At 38.7% G+C, this 26,669-nt stretch overlaps 1 protein-coding gene and 1 long non-coding RNA gene across 4 annotated transcripts; one reads left to right on the top strand and one right to left on the bottom strand.

The window, feature by feature from the left end:
- zmp:0000000881 (probable serine/threonine-protein kinase DDB_G0268078) lies at positions 1–23,980 on the bottom strand. 3 transcript variants are annotated; one of them, XM_019364603.2, is made up of 7 exons: positions 23,859–23,980; positions 20,186–20,332; positions 6,336–6,471; positions 4,669–4,834; positions 2,895–3,033; positions 2,392–2,499; positions 1–1,780 (listed from the first exon to the last, which is right to left on the bottom strand). In XM_019364603.2, exons 4-7 carry the CDS (start codon positions 4,812–4,814, stop codon positions 851–853), a joined length of 1,323 nt encoding a protein of 440 aa, XP_019220148.1. In that variant the 5' UTR covers positions 4,815–4,834; positions 6,336–6,471; positions 20,186–20,332; positions 23,859–23,980; the 3' UTR covers positions 1–850. The 3 variants fall into 3 exon arrangements, with proteins under 3 accessions (XP_019220148.1, XP_019220149.1, XP_025767636.1); XM_019364604.2 differs by having other exon boundaries at positions 4,669–4,824; XM_025911851.1 differs by lacking the exon at positions 23,859–23,980 and adding an exon at positions 22,278–22,408 and having other exon boundaries at positions 2–1,780; positions 4,669–4,824.
- Positions 22,547–26,669, top strand: LOC102078602 (uncharacterized). The gene is made up of 4 exons (XR_003222311.1): positions 22,547–22,932; positions 26,028–26,057; positions 26,225–26,264; positions 26,655–26,669. It is a non-coding gene; the product is annotated as an uncharacterized LOC102078602 (long non-coding RNA).

Below are 26,669 nucleotides of genomic sequence, written 5' to 3'. Positions count from 1 at the left end.
ATAGAAACACTAAAAAGCAACTTTAATGCTGATGTGTACAACTACATGAGATTGGAAGACGCATTTTATTACTGCAAGAGTAATTACAAAAAATCATAAGACAGGTTCTTCTTGTTCTTGTAAATGGGTGTGGAATAGCGCATCACCTTTGTTCACTCTGACCTGTAAAGAACAGTGTAGCAAGAACTTCTGCAACACAACAGCATCAAATCAACCCAGCAACAAATCACTTGTTGGTTCCAGCAACTCATAGATAAAGTTTGCTGGATTTATTTGTCTTACTTTACAGTCATTTAAAAAAAAAGATTATCAGACACAGGAGACTCTGATGCACAGTAAAGCTTAAAGATTAGATCACTAACTTGTTAAAAAAAATAGCAGAAATACTAATCAGACAGTTTCAATACATCACTGACCCATTCTGTATACCGCACCCAAATTCCCTGCTCAAATTTCTCACAGTCATTTATTTAATCAAAACTACCAAAACACATTTCAAATGTAAACACCACTGCACATTTTAGCCAACAGAAAATATATATAAATGTCAGTTTTTCAACTGGAGATAATCTCATTACAAGTCTCACTCACAGAGCTCACAGTGAGCATAATGCATACCAAAATCCACAACATTTAGGTTTGCAAATGAAACTGATATTTTTATAAATAAATTTGGAACTAAGCATACGCTAATGGAAAGTTTTAATTTGGAAATAACTCAAAACTAATCAATTCCTTAATAATAAACTAATATCCTGTTACATTCCATGCAATGTCTACTGCACCTAAACTCAGTCGACTCTTTCAGCTGAGTGAACATGCAATTATTTTTTAACTCTCCCAGATACTCTCATTTGCTGTTAAACTTGACATCATCAAACTTGACTATCTTTCCATCACGAGTCACCACCTCGGTCTGCTCCCATGAACCCATTTCCCCGTTTTTCTCCACAAAACGCCGCACCACCACCCTCCCTGTCGTTGGCAGGTTGCAGGGAAGATCCTTGGCAGCTTCTTGTAACAACTTCATTTTCACGAGGTCCTGTGCGACATCCGATCCACCTTTCGGCGCCAGATCGTGATTTTTGTTCTTCTCCTCTAGCCTCTGGGGGGAAGGAGGAAGGTGCACTACAGTTCGAGGCAAAGGTTTTATCTCTGGTCTGGGAGAACGTTCAAATATCCGCCCTGTAGGCTTATTCATAGGTGACGGATGTCTGTCAAACTGATGTCTGAGGTCTTGATGGACAATGTTTAACGGTGATGGATCCTTGTTAAGTGGAGAAACAACTCGATTGATTGGTGATGGGTCCCTGATTGGTGGATGTGCATCTCTGTTCGGTGGTGATGGAGAGTGGTTTCTGGCATTAATGTGAGGTGTAGGTGGTTTAAGATGCTCTTTTTGAATGGGTATGTTGGTGACAATGCCCGTTCCTGCAGCTCTTCGAATATCACTAATGACCCCTCCCATGGAGGCCCTCAGAGATGGGTTCTGCTCCACCATCCTACACACAACAGTGCAGTATGGCTGGTCCTTTAAAACATCCTTGATTTTGTCAGGACAGACGCTGGGTGTGTACAGACGAATCCGGGCACAGAGCTCAGCTATGATTTTTCCCATGGCCCAGACGTCTGAACGCTGATCTCTCTGGCTTCCCCTCTGCAGCACCTCAGGAGCCGAGTAAGCCTCGTTCCCCATGTCCACTGCAGAGTTTAGACCACGTCTGAAGAACTTGGCCAGTCCCAGATCAATAATTACTGCTCTGTTTGTGTTATGCTCCACCTAAAGAACAAACATTGTTCAGCAAACATTAAATATTGACTGAAAAAATTACACCTCATACAGCTTTATAAGATGGATAATGTACAACCAGCTTCTGCTCAGAGATAGTTTCTCTGAAGAGTCTGCACAGAATTACCAGCTTTTCTATTTATTGATTTTTTAAAATTATTTTTGTCTGGTTCTGTTGATCTTTAGCTGACTGTCTTTTCAGATGCTTGTTTTGTTGTTAAAACATTTTATAATCTTGTGATTCTGAAAAGCGATAAAGAATATGGGATGGTGGTTTTTTTGCCATTATCAGTTTTCTGATATCAGCCACACGTATGTCTTTAAAGTTTTAGGACAAGTATATGCATAACTGATTTAACGAGCCATTCATAGTTTCACTGTACCAGATGCATGTGCTTTGCCCTACATTACTTAATCTCTGAGACAACCAAAGCTTGCGTAAGTTGACTGTGACATTGCAAATAAAAAAGAAAAAACAAATAAATGACAAAAACTTCTTTATCTACCAGAGAGTTAAGACTCATTCAGAGTCGCTATATGCTCAAATCTGACCCACATGTTAAAAAGAAACATTGTCATAAAAAATCTCAATTTCCACTCACCATAATGTTTTCAGGCTTGAGGTCTTGATGGACAATGTCTCTGGAGTGTAGATGAAGCAGCCCTTCACACATGCCGACAATGATTGTGCCTTTATTAGCTGGAGTCAACTGTGTGGTGAAAATAAATATGAAACCAATTTTAGGACGACCAGGGTCACATTGACTTTTATGCTTAGCTGAGTTGGAAATCTTTAAACTACTTATTAAAGTGTGAAATAATTTAGGCAAGTGCATGCTAAAATACATAAAATGTTACACAACAGAAGACTAAACAAGAAAACTGCAGGATATTGCCCAATTGCAAAACTAAAACATTAGGTAATATTACAACAGCAATTGTTCTTTAAAAATTTGGTTTATATCCTACACAAATACATGTGTAGGATATAAACCTACAGCAAAGCAATGGAGTGAGTCAAAGGGCAGTGGTGACCTGCAAACCATGCAAACAATTTTCTTAATTTCAACTTTCATTTCTTTTGTCTTTTTTCTAGTAACCTCACCGATATTTTAGACTTTGACGCCTTGAAGATGGTGGTCTCCAGGTCCTCTCCGAAGACAAACTCTAGTGGAATGATCCATTTTCCATCTTTAAGAGTTATTTTGCCCAGAAGCCTCACTATGTTGGGATGTTTTGACTTGCTGCAGATCAGTGGTAACAAGTCATGGAGAAAAGAAGATTTTAACAAAATCAAAACAAAATAAACTGGTGGTTTTCTTTCTCTAAAACATTCAAAACCACCTGGATCATCTAGGATCAGGTGAGGGGATTCTGTGCAAACATTCAGGTTTTGATCAGGTTTGGCCACCAGATAAGTCAGGCCTTCAGGCCACTCTCATGAGGTCTGTTTCTGGTTGTATTGATCAGATTGATTAATCAGAGACATTCACATCAGTGGCCCGCTGGAGATCATTTCGTAGGACTCTGACAGTGCTGATCCTGTTTCTCCTAGCACAAGAAATGGGTTAAGGACCTTCTACGGCCATGTCCAGCTCTTCTAGATATACCTCTTCTAGGTATTGATGTGCCAACCTGTACAACCTCTGTAGGGTCGAGGTATCGCCTCATGCTACCAGTAGTGACACTGACCCTAACTAAATGCAAAACTTGTGAAAGAAAAAATGGTCAGAAAAGCTAAAGAGGAAAAAGATGTCAGTGGCCTCCACCTGTAAAACCATTCCTGATTTAGGTGTTGTCTCATTGTTGCTTTTCTAGTAAACTGTTGTTAATTTCATTAATACTAAAGCAGCTGAACCTGATTAACAACAACCTCTGCTACTTAAATGGCTATATCAATACCCCAGAAGTTTAATTGACTTTATGCTCTACTCTTATTAAATAGTATTACTTTTTTTTTTTAGCAGTTAACACATAGTCAAGACCACCTGATGAAGATAAAACAGAGCATCAGAATAGAGAAGAAAGTTGATTTAAGTACATTTGAAAATGGTGTGGTTGGTTGATGGCAGTGTTTCAGAAACTGCTGATCTACCCCTTCTCTAAATGCCTTGTTGATATCAGAGGCCTAAGGAAAACGGTTAGACTGGTTCAAACTGGCAGGTAGGCAACAGAAATTCAAATAATGAGCTTGCTTTGAATAAGCACTTGGCAAGCGTGGGAAGGGAAAACTCCCTTTTAACAAGAAGAAACCTCATAATACTGCCTGAGTGAAGAACATAACAATGTACTAAAATTATCTAAAGAGTGCAAAGCAACTCAAGGCTGTGGTGCAAAAGGAGATTTTGATCATGGAAGTACAGATCTGCAGCACATGACGCTATGATGTCAATATCAACAAAAATCTCTGAGCAATGTTTCAAGCACTTTGTGGAGAGAGTTTAAGGCAGTTCTGAGAGTAGAAGACCGATAAGTCTTGGCCAGTAGGTGTTTGTGTAATTCACATTTTTTAATATTATGGTTTACACCATGATGCTCTTTGGTTATAGCCCAAAAATGACAATGCTAATATGTAGTAAATAGAAGGTATGAAATAAATACTTACTGAGGACCCATGCAACCAGTTTTTAATCAATTATCAGTGATGTGACTGTTAATGCATAACGAACATGCTTTTTGCCTATAGAAACATGCAGAATAGTAGTTTTCTCTATTGAGCAATCATAAATAGTTACATTTAGTTAAAAGCAAGCAAAAAATGATCAAGTGTCTGTCAGCAATTACACGGTCTGCCATACATTTTATACAACTGTGTTCTGTAATAATGTCATATTGCTGTTTTTGCCTTTGAAAATATTAACCATGCTTAATATCCTTACTTGTATACTTCACTCTCTCTCTCCAGATCCTTCCAGCTGATGAGATGTTGAGGAACTTTCTTAATAGCAGCCCAGGTATCATTGTACTTCTCCTTGTACACTTTCCCAAAACAGCCCTCTGCAAGGGTACTGGTGGAGTACGCCATCTAGGAGACGCTATGAGAGCCTTAGAGTGAGGGGAGGGTCATTTTACTCACAAAACAAACAATGATAGAATTGATAACAAGGACATAAAAGAAATAGAGTTTCTGCAGTACATTCAAGTTTGTTGACAACTACAGTGTTTAGTTATGATATAAGCGTGAGTAATTGCAATACAAGCCTGTAAATATTTATGTTTGGTGGAGAACGATTGTGAGTAATACCGTGTACTTTTAGTGCTTTTGATGATCTTGAAATCACTGTGTTCTGTTTCTGGTACTAGCTGCTGTGACTTTTGGTACTTTCCACTTTAGACATTGATAAAACAACAATTCAGCAAAGCAATTCAGGACAGCAAGGTTATTTTAAGGGCTATAAAATATGACTATAATATATAAAACATGACAGTTTAAAGTTACTTTTGCTTCACTTAGATTTATGTTTCTGGATTTCAGGGTTTAACATTATGCTTCTTAAAACACATTGTGAGTATCCTTAATGATCAAGATTAAATATAAAATATTAGTAGCTAACATAGCAGTAACTATCTTGAGATATATAGGTAGGTAAATAGAAAAACATCAATCCTTCTCTCCATCCAGCTTGATAAATAAAAGTAAAAGTAAAAAGCAAATAAACTCAGGTCATTTAAACAGCACTGACTATATTTATGTTTAGGGTATTGCCATTTTAACTTACAGTAAATACAATGTGTTTACTTTTTTCACATCTCACTGAGAACTTGAACTTAATCACAAACAAACTGAGACTGAAAAAGTGCTCCCACTCCATCTTTCAACCTAACATTCATTGGTGTCAGCAGACTGTCAGAGTAACATAAACATCAGTTAAAAAAAGTATTCCCTGGAAGGGCGTTGCCACTCTTGAGTAATACCGTAGATTCCTTACTGGAGATTCTTAAGAAGAATGAAACTGTTCCACAGACTGATAATCTTACTGAACTACCATTTTGTTTCACTCAGAGATAATTCAGTTTCGGCAGTGAGCAGCTGAAAAGTAAAGTTCAGGCAGGCTGTTCTCAGTAACTCAGCTGTAACTGAAGCTGTTGTGTAAATAAAGACTCCAGGACCCTGATCTACAACCAAGCTTATCATTTCAAATATTTTGACACTAGAGTGACTTGATGTCAGCATTATACAACAGGTTTTCAAAGAGGCAAAAACAGGAAGAAAATGTTGACAGACTGGTCAGTCCACAAGAGAAGAGATTGAAGAAGGCAGTTTTTAACTTTTAAATTAGGGTTTATTATCAAGAAAATTTGCAGTCACAGTATCTGAAAGACTAAAATTGATCACAATATAGTAAATCATTTTCACTTAAGACAAACCCAAGGTTTTACAAACATACTGTGAATAAATGAGAATCTCCTCAGGAAATACACTTTTCAATTACTTAATTGTACTAAAATTTAAATCCACTCAGAGCTAAAATCTATATAATCCTCAATCCTTTTTGTTCTTAAATCTAATGTGCCTTATGTTAAACCAAAAAGATTCTCTTCTTACCTTTATGCTGTTGAGGGAACGCAGCTGTGTCAGGTCTGAACACGAGCTAACATAGTTATCTCTCTTGAAACCTGTTCCACACCTTCCTGAATCTGATTCATGGCCCCAAGCAAAGCCAGTCCTATCCTGTAGCAGACTCATTACAAGTGAAGAAAGAAGCGCAGCGTAAATACAAACGCAGGCATGAGATAATGTTTGATAAACAGGACACGTGCTGTCACAGTGGGAGAGAAGATAGAGCCAGAGACCAGGGTTTTAACAGTTGGATGACCGTGTGGAAAACAAAATAGCAGCAACATCCATAATAACAATAACAGCAGTGCTAGTGGTTATATGTATACATATACATGTGTAGATCTAAAAAACGCTAGAATGAAAATGATAAAATGAAGGGATGATGAAATATGCAGATACGTCCTTATGCGGATTATTAACTGGTACAATTACCTACCAAAATACTTCAATTACCATCAGCCTTAGCTGTCTTGTGCTTTACACTGAAACTGCTAAATACAAGCTGAGCCAATGTGAGCACAAAAGCATGCTAGTGTTAGCAGGTTTTTAACTATTATTAGGTTTTTAACAAAACTATGAATGAACACATATGGAATTATCTAGTAAACAAGAGTGTGCTTTGCACACTCTTGGCATTCTCTCGATAAGCTTCATGAGGTAGCTAATAAAACAGAAAATGGTTTTCCAAAAGTCTTGAAGCAGTTCCCAGAGATGCTGAGCACTTGTAGGCTCTTTTGCCTTCACTCTGCCATACATCTCACTCCAAACCATTTCGATTGGGTTTAGATCAGGTGACTGTGGAGGCCAGGCCATCTGGCACAGCATTCCATCACTCTCCTTCTTGGTCAAATAGCCCTTACACAGGCTGGAGATGTGTTTGGGGTCATTGTCGTGGTAGACATACTGGTTCAGTGTGCCTTCAAATGGTTGTCTGTCTCTATGTGTTAGCCCTTTGACAGACTGGCAACCTGTCCAGGGTGTACCCTGCCTCTTACCCTATGGTAGCTGAGATGGGCTCCAACCCCCCCACAATCCTAACAAGGATAAGCAGAAGAGAATGTATGCATGGATGGATGGATGGATGGATATCTTTTCTATAATTCCCTATATCTTGCTTCATGTATTTGATGTCTTTAGTATGCATCTACAATGTAGAAAGTAGGGATGGACCTATCAGATATTACGCATCAGTCCGATACTGACCTAAATTACTGGATCGGATATCGGAGAGAAATAAAAAATGTAATCGATCAATTAAATATCAGGAAAGCACCTCACAAAACTTGCGACATGGCGTAACTCAGCTCATAACCTTAGAACGTCGGAGCAGTATGTGTCACGTGATAGAGCGGCTGTGGCGTGCGAGACCTGTCAGCGGTCTGGTTGAGCACTTGGAGCCTCGCTACGTGCTTCCAAACCGGCATTTCATCTCCGAGAGAGCTATCCCTGAGAAGTAAAGCAAGTGTATAAGTTCATCTCTGAATGTTTGTAAAGCATTTCCGTGTTAAGCTTAACAACCAATATATAGAGTGACTGCCTCTCATTCTCTCCCTCTCCTGCTGCTACTTCAGTCATGAAAACGATCAATGATCGGCTGATCGGCTTTTCTGTTGCAACTCCTGTCTCTCTTGTTTGTTTATCACCCACTTTGCACCACAAAGAGGAAACCAGCGGCTAAATGACAGCAGCACGTTTAAGCTTGATAAGCTGTTGTTAGAATTGATTTAATATTACTTTCTACACCAGGATCCTTTTCTACGCAGCTGACGACTGGTAACTGTACACAGGCGTTTCTAGCAAAGTTTTCCCAGGGGGGCAGGTAGGGCAGTAACAGGGAAAAGGGGGGCACAAAGACATAATTTTCTTTCTTATTCTCATTTAAAATGTCTAGCTTTTAATAAATAATTATCTGAATCTTACAACCAAAGTTTTCATCTCATGTAAAATGTATAGAAGTCCATTATTGTATATAGTAACTATTAACCCTCTGGGGTTGATAGGCCACGTAAAACCCGAGTTATGATAAAAAATACACGCAATGTTTTTTTCTGAACAAAACTGTGGTGTTTACAGCGGGAAGAAATGGTAAAAATGGCATTTTCTAAGGACAGCGCTAGCAAAAACTCTCCACTTGCGAGTGGAAAAAGAAAAAACACCCCTTCCCTATTGCCGTTAAAGTGTACCATGTCAACCAATCAAAAAATGATATGGCAACATGTGGCATTTGGATGTTTAGGAAGAGGGGGAAGTTTTAGGAGTGATGCCGCGAGAGAAAGCAGGCGAGCGAAAGAAAGAAAGAGAGAGAGCGAGTTTTCATATGTGAGACATTAGTGACGTTTAGCTTGTTTGGAGGCTATAGTTAGTGTGTGGTGTAGTTATTGTTTTGTTTTGTGTGTCAGTTATACTGATGAATGTCACATTTGCTACAAAAGAGCCACCAAAGGCAAATTCCAGTGTAAACGCTCTCTCCACATGAAAAACGGGACCGATACACCTTCTGTTGTCAGACCTGCAGGGTTTAGGCCTGTGGTATTCTCCTCTGTCTTATAGTGGACAGAAACATTTTTTTGGGGGGGGGAATGGAATATTTGATGCAGAACACCTGATTTTTCTGTAAATAGTTTTAAATGGTTATACATGCCTGAGGCCTTGGCTGCAATTTTAGGTAAATAGTACCATATAACTTTGGTGTTTGCAAAACTTGTGCATAATTTTTAGAAATGTACAATTTCTATTTGCATTTCAAGTTATGAAAATGATTTGTTAAGCATGTTTGTGGTTTTTACTGTAAAACATATAACTTTTTTCTACTTGGATTTTAAATTTTTTGTCTAAATTTAGATCAATTGTGCTAATATAGTATGTCAAAATGAAAAAATAACTCCAATTTCAGATATTAGAGGTTGTGCTGAAAATAATGATACCAAATAAGGCAAGATAAACAGTTTTTAAAGGTGAAAAATAGAGGTAAAATCAAAAGTGGTCAAAAAGGGCCAATTATACCCTGGACCCCACAGGGTTAAGCCTAATATATACCCTAGTAAGCTGTAGTACTTTTTCCTTTGGGAAGGTACTATCTGTGCAGTCTGCCATTCTGTTGAAGAAAGATGCTGAATCTATTTAATTATTATAGAAAAATAATTGATTTCTGTGCATTTGTTTTACACATGCATTAAATTAAAGTCGATTATGTCGATTAAGCATCATGAGGCGGAGAGTGGGGGGTGGTTTGCTGGGAGTTGGCAACTCTGTTAGTTGTTAGGTTATTTAATATTTCCTCTAAGTACTCTTTAAAATATCAGAATAGGGAGGATGGTGTAGGTTTAAGTTTATTAGATTGATCAGTATTGCTGAACTATGAAATATTTTGTGTGCAGTGCATTTTTAGCACACAGGTATACCAGAATATCTGTAGTGTTTTGTTTTTTAAAACTTGAGTATGAACTTCTCACAGTTCTGGTTCATTTTCAGTTTCTTATGTTTTGGTATTCTTCTGTATTATGATTTATGTTCTGATTCTTTTGTTATCCTGTTTTGAATATTATTTTCTATGTTTCAGTTTATTCTGGTTAAGGGTTTAGTTCAGCGTCAAGTCAGCGTCCTTGTTTTTGTTTGTTGTTTCCTGTTTTACAGTTTTTCTCAGTTGCTTTGGTGCATTTCCCACAACAGAATTACACTTTGCACAACAGTTAGTTCAACCTCCACAACATGTAGTCGTTTTGGCACAACCTTGTGGCAGTTTCATGTTCATTTCGTCCAAAGGCAAATGCCTTTGGACATGAAGCAGTTGAGTAAGTACAAATATCTAAAGAATGGTCACTTTTGACTTGCTATTCATCACTATCTCCTTGTTTTTATCATGAATGTCACAATTATTTATACTTGTACCGGCTGAATAGTCATTGTCCATACAACTAATAGTCCTCATTTCATTGCTTGTGTCAGTGCACTCAAAATTGTTGAACATCTTGTCAAACAATTTGTACACCCATTTTGAAAACCCTATTTTTAAGGAGTTTCCATGAAAATCTCCATAAATTACTTTTCTCAGGTGAACTTTATCTCACACTAATGAAAACTGGTGTGTGTTACTCTTACTTGCAACCAATGAAAAGCCTCTTCTACCCAGTCATAGGTGAATCGCGTTACAGTATCCCCTACTCTACAAGTATATATATAATGTAAACCAACAGACAGGATTGGCATGAGGTGCATACTGAATCTACAAAAGCTTGTGATGACATCACAGCAGAGTCCTGCAGAGGGTGGATTCGACACTCCAGAAGATACTTTCCCCGATGCATCGATAGAGCTGACATTCGCTGTGATGTTGATGCAAATATGTGGGCAGACAGACGGGAGCGTCTAGATATCAATGATTGATATGCAGCAGTGTCTGTTTTTCAGTTTTTTTTTTGTTTCATAACTACTACAGTAAGGTTTACTGTCTAAGTGAGTTTATGTTTGCTGTAAAATGGGCTGCCCACATTCAGGTCCAGACCAAGAAGGCTAGGCAGCGCCTGTATCACCTCCGACAACTAAGGAAGTTCAGGGTCTCTCCAAAGATCCTCAGGATCTTCTATACAGGCGCTGTGGAGAGTATCCTCACACAGAACATGACAGCGTGGTTCGGGAACAGCTGTGTGAAGGACCAAAAAGCTCTCCAGAGAGTGATCCGTACAGCAGAACGCTGCTGCAGGATTGCTCTCCCCCCACTTCAGGACACCTACACCAGGAGATGCCGGACTAGAGCAATGCAGATACTGAAGGACCCGTCCCATCCTGGCAACAAACTGTTCCAACTTCTACAATCTGGTAGAAGGTTCCGCATCATCCGGGCAAGGACAGAGAGACTCAAGAGGAGCTTTTATCCTCAAGCCATCCGGGCCCTAAACCAACCCCCCCCCCCACACACACACACACACACACACACACACGCCATCTCACATCATCTATAATTGACTGAGACTCTCCTCCAGACACTCAATTCCTTTAACTTCCTTTAACTTTAAATATGCTTATATTGTCCATTCTGTAAAATAGTCAGATGTCTATTCATATTACAGTTTTTCTCAGTCGCTTTGGTGCGTTTCTCAGAACACCATCAACATTTGCACAGCAGTTAGTGCATTTCCCAAAACAATTAGTGCAAACTGCAAAACCTAGTGGATAGCCTGCAAAAGCACGTCACATGCACAGAATTGATTATCCATACCGCAAAAGCAAGTATCCATGTCAATGAAACTGCCAGTGCCATCAAAATGAAAAGTCTTGACACCATCTGTATGAACAAGATAGTCAAATGGCATTGTCATGTTTCCACTATGACAGTTTATAATTTCAGTGTTTCCCATTGCAAAAACAATTGGTGACACCTGAAAATGCTGACGACAGCACTATGGCCTACCTGTACAGCCATCTGAAATGTGCAGTGAAGTCACTGTAGATGTTATGGGAGTCTTGGGAGTAACTGAGACACTGAATACGTACGTTTCACATTTCCATTGTGTAGAAGTGTTTGTAATCCTACAGAATTGTGCAAAAGAAAAATATGCTACAGTCACTTGTTCACTGTAGAATACATGTAAACATAAAATCACCCATTTGGTAGAGCTGTGCACTAATGTGAACAATAAACAGCACATGTAACAGTACAGTAAATCATTCTGGCACATCCAGACGTTCCTGTCTGTCTGGCCACATATTTTCATCTACATCACAACAGATGTTATCCCTCGCAATGCAGCGAGGAAAGTATCTCCTGGAGTGGCGAATCCATCCTCTGCAGGACTCTGCTGTGATGTCATCACAAGCTTTTGTAGATTCAGTATGCACCTCATGCCAATCCTGTCTGTTGGTTTACATTATATATATACTTGTAGAGTAGGGGATACTGTAACGCGATTCACCTATGACTGGGTAGAAGAGGCTTTTCATTGGTTGCAAGTAAGAGTAACACACACCAATTTTCATTAGTGTGAGATCAGGTTCACCTGAGAAAAGTAATTTATGGAGATTTTCATGGAAACTCCTTAAAAATGGGGTTTTCAAAATGGGTGTACAAATTGTTTGACAAGATGTTCAACAATTTTGAGTGCACTGACACAAGCAATGAAATGAAGACTATTAGTTGTATGGACAATGACTATTCAGCCGGTACAAGTATAAATAATTGTGACATTCATGATAGAAGCAAGGAGATAGTGATGAATAGCAAGTCAAAAGTGACCATTCTTTAGATATTTGTACTTACTCAACTGCTTCATGTCCAAAGGCATTTGCCTTTGGACAAAATGAACATGAAACCGCCACAAGGTTGTGCCAAAACAACTACATGTTGTGGAGGTTGAACTAACTATTGTGCAAAGTTTAATTCTGTTGTGAGAAATGTACCAAAGCAACTGAGAAAAACTGTAATGTACAGAATTCACCTGCTGCTGCTTCTACTGCACATTCACCCAATGTATATACTATATATATATTTATAATGTTATCCCTCTACCCCCCCCCCCCCCCCCCATGTTTTTGCACATGTCGAGGATCGTGTCAGGATACATTTCACTGTGTGTTATACTTGTATAACTATGCATGTGACAAATAAAGAACCTTGAACCTTGAACCTTGAAATGTTTGATTTACTGTATTTCCCCAGTTGCACAATGCTGTGCACAGTTTCATTTGAATATTATCAAGAGTGCATATGAAGTGTCTTGAGTTTCCTTTACAATTTATGGTTTTCAGACTTGACATGTCATTGGGAAGCACCTACAAAGAAATCCGTCACAATGAGAACATGTTCAAACCATTTGATTTTGTGACCAAAGGTGCTGGTGTACTGACTTGTAATTGTGACAGCCCAGACACTTTGATTGATATAAGTACTTGCTTTTGATGAATATATTATCTGTTTTGATTAAGGGACTTGCTTTTGAAGCATTGACTACTTATTTTGAGCAACTGACTTGCTTTTGAACAACTGACTTTTCTTTTTGATGAAGTGACTCACTTTTGCAAGTTATCCACCATGTTTTGCAGTTTGTACTAATTGTTTTGAGAAGAGCCTTAGTAGTGGTGCAGAGATCAATTCTGTTGTGAGAAATGCACCAAAGCAACTGAGAAAAATTGTATTGTGAAGGTCTGTGTCTCATGTGAGTGTATTGTCATGGTCTCCGTGCCTGCCCGGCCGGCCCCACAAGGCTACATGTTGTGTTTTGGTTCTCTCTCTCTCTCTCTCTCTCTCTCTCTCTCCCTCTCTGCCTGGGCGGAGCTCACTGCGGGCTCCCGCCCTTGGCCCACACACCTGTCATCAATCACCAGTCATCACCAGGAGCACTACTTGAGGCTGGGACACAGATCTTCTCATCGCTGGATGATTGTGCTTACAGTTTTTCTCAGTTGCTCAGTTTTTCTCAGTTGAAACCGCCACAAGGTTGTGCCAAAACGACTACATGTTGTGGAGGTTGAACTAACTGTTGTGCAAAGTGTAATTCTGTTGTGGGAAATGCACCAAAGCAACTGAGAAAAACTGTAACACATTAGTGACCCTCTCAGCTCTTGTGACGTTAGCTTGTGTGAGATTAGTGACTTGGAGTAACTTGCCTTTTCCCTGTGTGTTAGTTTTCCTCCCTGGACCTGTGACCTCCCCGCTGTGTGGTTGTGTGTGAGTTGGAGTAAGAGGAGGGGACGAGTGCGCAAGCGTTTTTCCCTGGATCTTCCCTGGGACCCTTCTCCTACCCGGATTTCCCCCACTGTACATATTCTGCACTTGGTGTTGTAAATAAACTCTGTGTTGGAACTGACTACCCGCTCTGCGCTTGAGTCCCTGCACCATTTGTGACATGTATTCAGTTTTGCTTCCCCTGTCTCGTCTTGTCAATTACTTCCAGCTGTGTTCTTCTGTGTGTATTTAAGTTGTGTCTACTCGTGTACTAGTAGCGGGTCTGTCTGTGAATCAACTATGTATTCTCCGTGTGTTTTCCCTGCCATCCACCTTTGTATGCCTCTGCTCACCCTCCTTCATGTTCGTGGTTGCTGTTGGTAAATGGACCGATTCTTATATAACGCTTTTCTACTCTCCCAGAGTACTCAAAGCTGTATACAAAATGCCTCATTCACCCATTCATACAAGCACTTCTAGACACAAGTGCAAACTAACCTACATTCACACTCTGATGAACGGAGGGCAACTTAGGGTTAGTATTTTGCCCAAGTCTTATTTGGCATGCAGACTGGGGAAGCCAAGGATCGAACCACTGACCTTTCAATCAGTAGCTGATCTACTCTACCACCTGAGTCACAGCCACCCCTTTTTCCCCATCTTAGATTATCTTTAGTTCCGTTTTGCCATTTTTCACCTTGTGCTTTATTTTACAATAAACCACCTTCACATCTCAGCGAATGCCTGCACTTGGATCCTCATTTCTTTTCTCCACATGGCTCAAGATCCCCAAGAACCCCCAGAAGGGATTGGTTCCATCCAACTACCGGCCTATAACCTGCCTCAGTACCACATGGAAGTCCCTATCGGGCATCATAGCGCTAAGATGAATAGGCACATGGCTCAATACACGAGTGGGGCACAGAAAGGAGTTGGCAGGAATACCAGAGGAGCGAAACACCAGTTCCTGGTAGACAGAGCAGTCACCCAAGACTGCAAGACCAGACTGACCAACCTGTGCACTGCCTGGACTGAGAAGGCCTATAACTCAACGCACCACATATGGGTCTTGGAATGCCTAGAACAATACAAGATCAACAGGACCCTGAGAGCCTTCATCAGGAATTTGATGGGGATGTGGCGAACAACACTGGAGGCCAACTTCAAGTCTACAGCACAAGACACCATCAAGTGCAGGATCTACCAAGGAGATGAGCTTTCCCCACTGCTGTTCTGCATAGGCCTGAACCCAGGCGAATAGGAACCATGAAGAGGCCACTAAGAAAGCTGCAACCCCCAAGTACCTGCAGAGGGTCAGGCAAGTCCTAAGGAGTCAGCTGAATGGTAAGAACAAGATCTGGGCTATCAACAGCTACGCCCTGCCAGTGATCAGGTACCCTGCTGGGATAATAAGCTGCCCAAAGGAGGAGATGGAAGCCAGTGACATCAACACAAAGAAGCTCCTGACTATGCACGGAAGGTTTCACCCCAAGTCCAGCACTCTGAGACTGTACGCTAAGTGTAAGGAATGAGGCCTGGTACAGGTGAGTGTCAAAACCACTGTCCAGGATGAGACAATGAAGAGTTTTCTCATCCACGTGCTCAGTGAATACCTCAGGCAACAGAAACCCAGTAAAGAAGAGGAGCAAGTGGAGGAGCCATCATGGAAGGACAGGCCCCTGAACGGTAAGTACCACTGGTAGATAGAGGAAATGGCTGACATCCAGAAATCCTACCAGTGGCTGGACAAAGCTGGACTGAGAGCACAGAGACACTAATCATGGCAGCACAGAAACAAGCTCTAAATACAAATTCCAGAAAAAACACAACAACATAAGAAAACTTGTGTTGCGTTGATGCTTACTCTGAATTTTAAAGGCTCTGTTCTTGATCTTGTATCTAGTTGACCTGTGTAACAGTAATAATAAAGCCATTTAATTTGTTCTCCATATTTTTAATTCTATTACAACCAATTCCTCATTTGAGATATTTCTTTGTAAAATTATTCTATAAATGAATGCTATGGTTACCATTTGCATGTTTACATGTATACATATTGACATGTATATACTGTATATATGACTGTATGTATAAGCAGTCTATTGTAAAGACTACAACATTTCTGGGTTCACACTTCATCCTACTGTTCTCTTGATGTCATATTTCACAAAGGGGCAGCTTAGAGAGTTTTGTAAAAATGTTGTAGCAGATTCAAAACATGGTTACTCGAGCGTTTCACTTTCTTGCTGCAGTTCTCTTATTACTTTTCTTCATTTCATATTCATGGAGCCAACTTAAGACTTATTAAACGTATTTCTTTCAAATGTAAAACCATGAAAATGTTGTGGTTTTCTTACTAATGTGGTGACCCACCAGGTATACAACTCCTATCGAGTCAAATCATAAATATGTGGTAGCAAAAATTCCCCTAGTATATATTTATACATCACACCGTTACAAAATTATGTACAAGCAAATGATGTACAAGCTCTCTAGTATGCGCTGTCATTATAAAAGTAAAACACACTGATTATACTGGAATGACTGTATTTAATGTGTTTGACGATTTCCTTGCTGATACTACTGAAAATCATAAATATGTGGTGGGTTTCTGAAACTTTTGGGTTTTAGCAAGGTGTATCACAAATTAATAAATAATTTGATTAAGAAGAATAACCCTTTGTTGTTTATAAAGCACGATTTCTATACTACATTCTATTCATATTTAATTGTTTTTAGGATAACAAAAAAATGTGTAAGAACTATTTGGACCTCAACAGAATTTAATCCATTGCCTTTGAGAAGGGGAAAACAATATTAACTGAATAAAAGATTGTTATATAATTTGAAACTTACTGGGGTTAACCACATGTCCAATTCAGGGTAATTGGAAGAGAAGACACACGTCCTGGACAGATCCATATGCATTACCCTCAATCTATCATTGGGCTAAGACAGAGACAGGTAACTAGTCACACTCACACCCATTGCCATTTTAGCATTACCAGCTAATCTGTTATGAATTTCTTTGAACTCTGGGAGGAAGCTACAGTACCCTGAGAGAGCCACTGCAAACCACGCCCAAAGGCCTCAGCTGGCTTGCAAATTCAAACCAGGAACGTCTTGCTGTGAGACAATAGTGTTAGCCACTGCACCAGTGTGCCATTTTCACTGAATAATATTTAAGTTTATATGGATTTTTATTTCACCTCTATACATTTAAAATCCTGCTTGTAGCATTGCCTGTAGTTTTAGTTACCACACTAGAAGGTTTACGGCATTTCTTGTCAGTATTTCCTTTGTTCTGTTTCAAAGTGATCTCAAATAAATCTCGAAGGAATCATTTTTACAGGATGTTTCCTTGCACTTTACCTTTTGGTTGAATTTGTAATCTGTGATACAGAGGAAAAAGTGAGCAAATCGGAAAGCAACAAACAAGAAATGAAACTTTTGGGTTCGTTGGTTTTTGTTTAGGTAAATTGTACAGCTTTAAACTAGTGGCTCCATAGTGTAATGATTAACACAACTACCTAACATTTAAAAAATCCCCTGCTTCAGACCAGGGAAAAAAGGAGACGGCTGCATCAGGAAGGACATCTTGTTCATGCAGACTGACTTCCTGTAGCGACTCCTTATGAATAAGAAAGAAGCTTTTATTTTTATATCTTAAAAAAGTATTACTTTAAATCAAATAATCACCATTACATACGTTCTGTAACAATGGAGCACAAAGACAACATACTGCTGTGCTGAAATCCTGGGACAACCTTTGAAGAAATGGTAAATGGCCTGTATTTGTATAGTGCTTTACTAGTCTTTAAGGACCCCAAAGCGCTTTACACATTCAGTCATCCACACATTCACACACTGGTGATGGCAAGCTACACTGTAGCCACAGCCACCCTGGGGCGCACTGACAAGGCGAGGCTGCTGGACACTGGCGCCACCGGGCCCTCTGACCACCACCAGTAGGCAACGGGTGAAGTGTCTTGCCCAAGGACACAACGACCGAGACTGTCGGAGCCGGGCTCGAACCGGCAACCTTCCGATTACAAGACGAACTGCCAACTGTTGAGCCACGAAGAAAAAAGAAAAAAAAAACAGCTTTGTTTTTGGTTCCATTATCAAATTATAAACTGGTCTCTCATGCTGTTATTTAATCATCTATATTAATGTAAGTCTATACCAGAAGTGGCACATTTTATCTTGGCACTGTTGTTATGTACCAACACTAATATAGATATTTTCAATTTATCTCCCACCACTCTTGCTTTTGGTTTACGATACCACACAGGAATGAAAACTAACCAAAACTGAAAGCAATGACTAAAACTAGATCAGGGCGGGGTGGGAAGAAAAAGAAAAGAGAAAAGAAAAAAAATAATTTTTGAGAGGCATATGACTGCATCAAATTCTGTTGCCTCCACCCCCCCACCACCCCCAACAACTAACCAAAAACTAAAAGCCACTGGGAAACTAGGAGACGGGCTATCTATTCATATACAACAGTTCTCAAGCCATGAGCCCATAGTCCACATGCTGACGGCTGCTGTCTGAAGAATTCCAAGGATGACCGCTTGGTTGCATTAAAAAAGTGAAAACCAGACGTCCTTCAAGGTTTTATTTAATTAGTTGTATCATTGTGAGTAATATCATATTTAAATTTAAAAACAGAACATTTACACCTTTCTGGTCACTATGTCCTATCCATTTTAATGGACTTCAGAGAATTACAGACTTATTAAAACTATAATCTATATATTTCTTTATAATTAACTTTTCTTCTGTGTTTTGTAAAGCACTTTTTAACTCAATTTTTAAAAGCGGTAAATAATATCATTATTATTATTATATGGTTCAGTAAAGGTTCACTATGCAATCTTATCAACCTCTTTCTTCTCAACCTCGGTCTTTATGATAGAATACCACCATCTAGTGGCAAAATAATTACTTATTATTGCTACTATGACGTACATTAGAAGCCATAAGCTCTTTCATTTCCTGCAGCTCTCACTTTGAGGACAAAACCTGTACGGGGTTATCTGTGGAACTATTGCTCATCGTGAGAAAATGGTGTATCCGTCGGATTATTTTCCCCACTTTCAACCACGAGGTTAGTTTGTTTATTGACACTGCATCATTTAATATTTTTAAAATGGCGGCAAGACAGTTGTTTTTCCTCTTAGTGTGCTCATTTTTGAGGCTCTTCATTCATTTTAGACAAGCAAAATGGCTGTAGTAACATTTCATTCTGGGCTCTCTGAGGTTGCAATTTGCAAGCTCCATCCGATACTTTTACTCAGATCACCACTTTTATTCATTGTTACGGCATCGAAATTTGTTTTGTTAACTTTTTGCAGCTGAAGTTATTTTGTAAGAAATTACAAAGTGAGAACAACATGTGCTGCTAATGTGCTGCAATGGCAATCCAGAAAAACAATGTGCAGTGTTCCTGTTTTACCATATTACCAAGTGCTGCACGTTATGCTGACTCATTAAAAGAATTATGCACATTTTAAAAGAAATAAAAATAAATTATTCTAGTATTTTGGTAGTTAAACATCTAAAGACTGTAAATGAAAACGATTTTCAATCGACTAACTATGTTATGTTTTCACTTAAAGATGGTGAAAACCTACACACTCAGGAGAGCGGGTATGCTTTTGTCATTGTTTTTACTTTTGATCAATTGATTATTTTTTTACCATTGACCCCAGTGATTGCTAACGTCATTTAGATGTTAGATGTACATTATTTATTTATCCAGCAAATCCGTATGTTTTCACATACAGTTCTTTAAAAATATATATGTTTTTTACTCTTATTGTAAAAAGGAAGGAAAAAAGGAATAATTTTTCCCCTCTAAATTACAGTGATGCAGGTCTTTCCTCTGACATGGTGCACAAGTTCTGTTACAAGTATGAGGAAAGTGGCCTGCCTGTAACTGACATGGGGAGTTGTGTGAGGCCAATTCCTCACATGAAGCAGTTCCCCATGATGACAAAAAGCAAGCCACACCCATACCCGCCTGAGTCAAGACCTACACCTATGACAGAGGGATTCTTAATCAAGTCCAGTTTGGCTGGGATGCAAAGTGGGCCGCATAATAACTTCAATTGCCAGCCATACACAGATCATGAAGATAATAGCAAGGGAGAGGAAGTAGTCAAGCCTTTACCCGGAACATCAGCCATTACAGAGGCACTCATGGAAGATGTAGGAAATAAGGGTAACATCATGGATGCCAACAGGGACGCCAAAGAAAACCCAGGAAGCGCCACACCAGTGGAAGAAGTGACAAACCAACACCGCTACAAGAAAAGAGCTGTTGGGAAAAAATGGAAAGGTAATTAAATTTCCAATATGTATCTGTTGAAAATCGTCATAAATACATTTCTTGCAAATATTACATTTTAAATCATAAAGATCGATATATTAAATACCATATATGTTATATTCATATTTACATTTTTATTTAGGTAATAAATACATGTGGTAGCATGTTTAACACTGAGGACATAGTTAAAGTTGTTGTTGTATTTTATTGCAGTTCTGCTGAGGAATGTTACATTTACATGCATGATTAGACAGAATACAGGAAACTCTTATGTGATGCAATCAGTGTAACTGCTGTACCTAAATAAGTGTATAACTTTCTGTAAATTTCCATGTGGAGTAATTCATAGTGACTCTTTCCATGAGTAAGTCTGCCCCGTACTTTTTTTTTTTCCAGTTTACAATCTCTGTGTGGTGGCAGTTCTAATCATAAACTTTCCTGTCTGTAATGGATCTTATGGTATGTTGTACTTCATATCTATTTAAAAGTTTATTAATATATACTTTATATACATGTGCAGTTCTTTTTAACTACTACTTATATTTTTATATTTTTGATCACACAGTTTATATATATACTTAGTCTGCAGCACATCTACAGTGTCAAAAAAGTGAGTGGAGCTAAGCTGTAGTAAGTTTTTATTCAAAAATTGGTAACACTTTGTAATACAATGCCCCACCTGAGGACGCAATTACCCTGTAATTAAATGTGATTTCTAGCCACTTTATTTGAAATCTTATTGTACCGGAAAGTGAATATACACTATATTTTCAAGTATTTCAGTTACCGTGAAAGTAATTTAATTATACTATAATTTATTTTTAAGTACACTGTAATTGTATGGTAATTACCAGAAAAACAAATATTTTTGCATTTTACATCGTAGGTATGCCTTACTTTTTAGGGTGTGCATTGTGGGGTGACTTACAACAATGTTATAAAATGCAATACTAAGAATTCTTTTAGACCCCATTAGCATGTAATTTTAACTTGCATGCATTTACACCTGAAATCATGTTTATATTTATATTTTCCCTGTTTCTCTAAATGCAGATGGGCCAAACTGTGTGGTCTGCAAGGATCAGGACAAGTGCTCCAACCTCAAGACAATATATGACCATAATGACCATAAACTGTACCAGAGAGACGATGGAGAGAAAGCTTTCCCAGAATGCTCTCAAATACCACCGCCTGTGCCTAAGACTCCTAAAAACTGCACAGTATGCCAGTCCAATTTTGTCTTCATTAGCTGCTCAAACGACACTAATGAAATCCAACCAGAAGCAAAGGGATCATTCATTCAAGACATCCATAAAACATGTATGTAGGCCATTAAGGTGCCATTCTGCGCTGGCTTTGTTAAAATGCTGGTTAAAATATACCCGGACATCAAGTTTCAAAATAAAATTGAAATAGAATGTGCATAAGACTGCTGTTTAAAAATATTTAAATAACATACATCTAATACATTATACAACTAAAATCACTGTGAACTGTTAAGACAACTGTGTAGATGAGGTTAAAAGAAATCAGAATGGGAAACGACGATCAACACAATAGCGCCATTCACTGTTGTCACTGTCGTTAGGGTGGCTGCATGTTCCGGTGGTTTAAACTCAGCAACCAGTATTAAATTAGGGTTGGGCGAAAAAGCCTCAAAATGATACCACAATATTTCAAAATAAACTACGATAACGGTATTTCTGACGATATAGAAAATTATATATTATGCATCTAGCTTGCAGAGAGCAGCATTTATAAATGTAAGAAACTGAATTTTCGATCCTTCTTTTCCAATGAGGAGTCTGGGTGTTGCTCCTCTGGAATTTTTAAGTATAACATAACACTAATTTTAGAAAAACTAAATAACCATGTGACTCTGCAGGAGCCTGCACAATATAGTCACATAATAAAGCTCAAAAATATTTTCTACCTGGGGTGTTGTATCTTAGATGGAATATTTTAATTGGTTGTTTAAATCCACCATTTGCCTCTATTATCAGAAGGACCGCAACTGGCGAATACTCCAGGCTCTTTGTTTAATTGGGTCGCACATCACCAGCTGCAAGTTCCTCCTCTTGTTTTCTTGCATACTTTGCTGGGAACTGTGCTCTACTGTCTACTGTCCCTTTTCTGTGTAACTCATCATCGAAGTCGGACGCCCAGCTCTAACTCTACTCTCAGACATGCCCGGACTTGTCTCTTTGTGGGAGGGCAATATTGTGGGGGAGGGCATTATGGTCAATATGATATGGCACAGACTTACATTAAATGCACCTGTTTAGATCAGTGCAGTCTAAAACAGTCTGGATACACTCTGTACATGCGAAATATTATTTTGGAGTCTGTAGATTTTATTGCTGTTGAATTTCTACTGTGCTGTGTATCAAACTGGTTAAAAGGCATATATTCTGTGCCATCATGAATTCACAGTGACGAGTCGTTCTATTTCTAATCAAAATATATGAATTATTTAAATGTAATTAGTTATTCATACAGAATTATGCTACTTAAATTTATTTCTTCCTCTTTAGGCATGGAGTATAAGACTTCTGACCCGGTGCCCAGCAGAGGGACTTCCCATTACAGTATGTACTTTATTTTCACATGTGTTCAGGGAATATTATAGAGAGAAAAAAAAGTTTTAGATAACCATTTATGAACTGGAGCTGGATAATACATCAAGGACTACTGAGAACATCACAACATTCTGATGGAACTGAAACTATAGTGGCGGTATCCACTACAGGTTGGGATGTAAAAGCGTGTAATATTATATGGCGTTGAGCCACAGTGACTCTTCTTTTGGTGAGGTTAGAGTAGGAGTTAAAGCAGATAACGGCATGTTAAATCAGTATTAGCGGATGTGGGCTTATTCCTAGTGGTAAAGCCTTATAATTTCGGATGATTTAGCACATTATATTGCGTATTAATATCATTTCACATAATCCATTTATTCCCAGTGGGGCTGCCAAAGCCGATGGATCCTCATATTTGATTATTGATCTACAGATTTAACATTCTTGGTGAGGCAACCCTCCGATTTTTCCGTGCTGCAATCGTAGTTCACTGAGACTGGGTTTGTCTCCTCCTGGTCTCAAATCATAGATTTTTCGCGTGAACAACGAAGCGAGTCAACAACATTCGACAAATTCATAACTGCGCAGTTTTGCAGCGGGTAGTTAAAGGTCAGTTTTGCTCTGCGTACTGCAAAAATGTAACGCCATTTTTTGGCGATCCGTCTTTTTGCGATAATTAATATTTTTGTAATACAAATATATTTTAAAGTGAGAGACAGGGCGAGAGAAGAATTACGCCGACGTTACGTACCCCGAGATCGCCCCAATCCCATAATCGCAAACTTCAAAAAGAAAAGGCGCGCACTCACTCGCATTTAAGGAAGTGGCCACCCGGTGCACGCGTTTACCAGCCTGTCAGCGCGATTAACAGATTTTTATTAGGTTGCCACTATCCCACCGGATCCTCGAACTTTGCGTCAACCACATAAACCCACCGTCCGACATCCCAGCTGTTCCTCCCTGAGAGCCCAGGCCCCACGTCCCATCAAGTCGGAGAGCAGCAGCGCTACCGATCCAGGCAGTGAATGTAAGAGGGCAGCAGTGCACATAAATAATAGTGAGTCTGTAAAACTTGTAATCTGTCCTGCCACCCTTTGTTAATCGCTACATAAGCCATACATACATGCATACAACTATTTAAATACCGGCAATCATTTGGGCAAATATCAGAAATCTTTTTTTGGCACAGCGAGAGCAAGAGTCCTCGCTGCAGTATTTCTTTGATAGAATGATAGATGTCGCTAGACAAAACCTCCACATCAACACGATTGGTAGAAGAAGTCATAACCGGAAGTAAAGAAACAGCGAAGTTTTGTTTTGAGGGGGCGTTCCAGTAGTCCAAAAAGCACGTACTTATAGGACTTTCCCTTTCAAGGGGGAAATATTTACGCTACCGTGATTTCCAAAGTTTGGAGTAGTTTGTAGTTGTGTTAGATGCTTCTAGGAGTGTCTTTTTATTCAGAAAGAGAGGGCAGATAATCAGAAAGGAACGCGTCACTGACAAACTGGAAAGCTTAAGTCTGTGAGCGCAGTCGCGGTTAACCCATGTTATAGCCAAGCCCCACTTATTTCTAGCAAAACTGGTATTTTGAATAAACATCAGAAATGGTCCGAACGGAGTTCCCCCCGGAAATGTGTACACATTGAGCACAAACAAGCAACCTCTGTTTGTTGAATCTGTGATTTAAAACCGAAGTTAAATGTTTGTCAAAATACAGCTATTAATTAAACTGCGTCAGTGGGTAAGATTATGAATGTAACAATATATAACAGCTGGGGAAGAAAAAAAATACGCCAATGCGCGCTTTTATACACTTGGCACACTAAGAGTATCTTAATTATGACAGAGGCTTAGTTATATGATGATATGTTTCAGGTTTATATGGTGAAACAGTTTGTTGCAATCCTGCGCTCTGGGTATAAAGGGCTCGATATACCCTCGCATACAGTGACACACTCTCAGAGTGAGGTTATATCTGCTGACCCAAGTCACGCTTTGGTGTCCTTTCTGCTGGTCCTTCACCTCTCAGTTTTCTAACCTTGCTGCAACTTGGCAGAGAACATGAATGTATTATTGTGTCATTTTTTCAATTTCAATTATATATCAATACAGAAACTTAATTCCTAGATTATACAGAATTAGATGCTGCAACAGCTTGAATAGATCAGCCTTTCTGGAGAAAACATAAGCCAAGAAAAAGGTGCCAGTATACTCTCTAAATTGGTCACTTAACACACAGAGCTGATATATAAAGAGTCAAAACCATAGGCAAAGACATTGCAGGGTGTTTTTTTTTTCAAAGTATTTTTCGACCCACAAAGTCTCATGTTTTCAGACTGTCGTAACTTCTCCCTCTGTATAATCTGCAAATCTCTAAACTTCTGTACTAATAGACTATATCGCCAAAAGTATTCGCTCATCTGCCTTCACTTCCACTTTGTTATAATACCACCAGTAGTTGACTGTGTAATATTTAGTAGCAAGGAAATTTCATGACTGGACTTTCACAGGTGGGATCCTGTCATTCAGTCTGCATGACTAGTTGTTTTTTCTTTTACACTGGTGGCCACGGAAGTGATTGGAGCACCTGAATTCAATGATTTGGATCGGTGAGTGAATACTGTGGGGAGTATAGTGTATATCATTAATGTGGTGTTAAAAGCAAACACGATAGTGCGCTCATGTCAGGTTACAAAAATCGAGAGGTGCATGCCAGCAGATGTGACGACATATTTGTCGCACACTGCCATGCACTGGGTATAAAAGCTACCTTACACTCCAATGTCGACATGAACAGCTGGGGACCCGATGGCCAAATAGTCATTCCTGTTATACTTCTTTGACATAATGGATAACAACAATAATTATATTTTAGCATTAAATATATTTATGTAATGTATTTAATAATAACCAATACTGTTAATTTATTGCAGCATAAACCTTACACTGATCCAATAAATTAGTTGAGTACTGTACATATGTGTAATAGTAAATTTCTGTAATGATGTAAATGTATTAATACTTTAAAGATGAAGGTACATTTAAAAAAAAGAACAAGATAAGACACTTAAATTCCTGATTCAATCTTAATTTGTCTTTTCAGATCTTGGCCGTGGACTTACTGGATTGATTTGTATGGCTGGTTTGTACTAATTATCATGTATTAATGAATATGATACTAACCTATGACATATACAATAGTCACTTAACATTGAAGTTAAATTGCCAAGAGCCAGGTTTTGCTGACCTTGACTGAACAACAGCAGTCTGTAGGGTTTTTTTTCTTCTTTCATTTCACAGTTCTTTTTCTGATTGCGATTGGAGCACTGTGATCTTCAGAGTAAGTGTGATTTTATTTTAACAAAACTTTCATCTTAGAAACACAACTTCCTTATATCAGGTCCCTTGAATCGGTTCATGAATGACTAAAGCTATAGATCAACCCCCCAAAAAATATTTCACACCATTTAATCCATTATACATTTTAATATAGTTCCCCACACTTAAAATAGATGATTTTATTCTTTCCTTTTAGTGCTGTAAGAAAAGCTTTGTGAAATATTTTACAAAAAAAAAAAATTCTAATTCTCAGTCCCAGTAAGTCTTGAATTGGAGAACATTTTTAGTTCAAATATTGAAAAAAATGGAAAGGGGCTACTAGCAGACTGTTTTTGGTTCGTTTTTTTTTTTTTTTTTTGTACTTAACACACTTCTCTCTTTTTTCAAACAGGACTTTGGATCTTCA

The sequence above is a fragment of the Oreochromis niloticus genome, linkage group LG11 (assembly GCF_001858045.2).
Source record: "Oreochromis niloticus isolate F11D_XX linkage group LG11, O_niloticus_UMD_NMBU, whole genome shotgun sequence".
In the NCBI taxonomy this organism is placed as follows: domain Eukaryota; kingdom Metazoa; phylum Chordata; class Actinopteri; order Cichliformes; family Cichlidae; genus Oreochromis; species Oreochromis niloticus.
Note: the sequence above shows the minus strand (reverse complement) of the source record. Positions and strands in the feature narration are given on the sequence as shown.

Coding starts and splice junctions, on each gene's coding strand:
- zmp:0000000881 (XM_019364603.2), bottom strand. CDS start 4,814: ATGGCGTACTCCACCAGTACCCTTGCAGAGGGCTGTTTTGGGAAAGTG. Junction 3,034..4,668: donor AGAGAGAGTGAAGTATACAA/GTAAGGATATTA, acceptor ACTGATCTGCAG/CAAGTCAAAACATCCCAACA. Junction 2,500..2,894: donor CGTCAAAGTCTAAAATATCG/GTGAGGTTACTA, acceptor TTCACCACACAG/TTGACTCCAGCTAATAAAGG.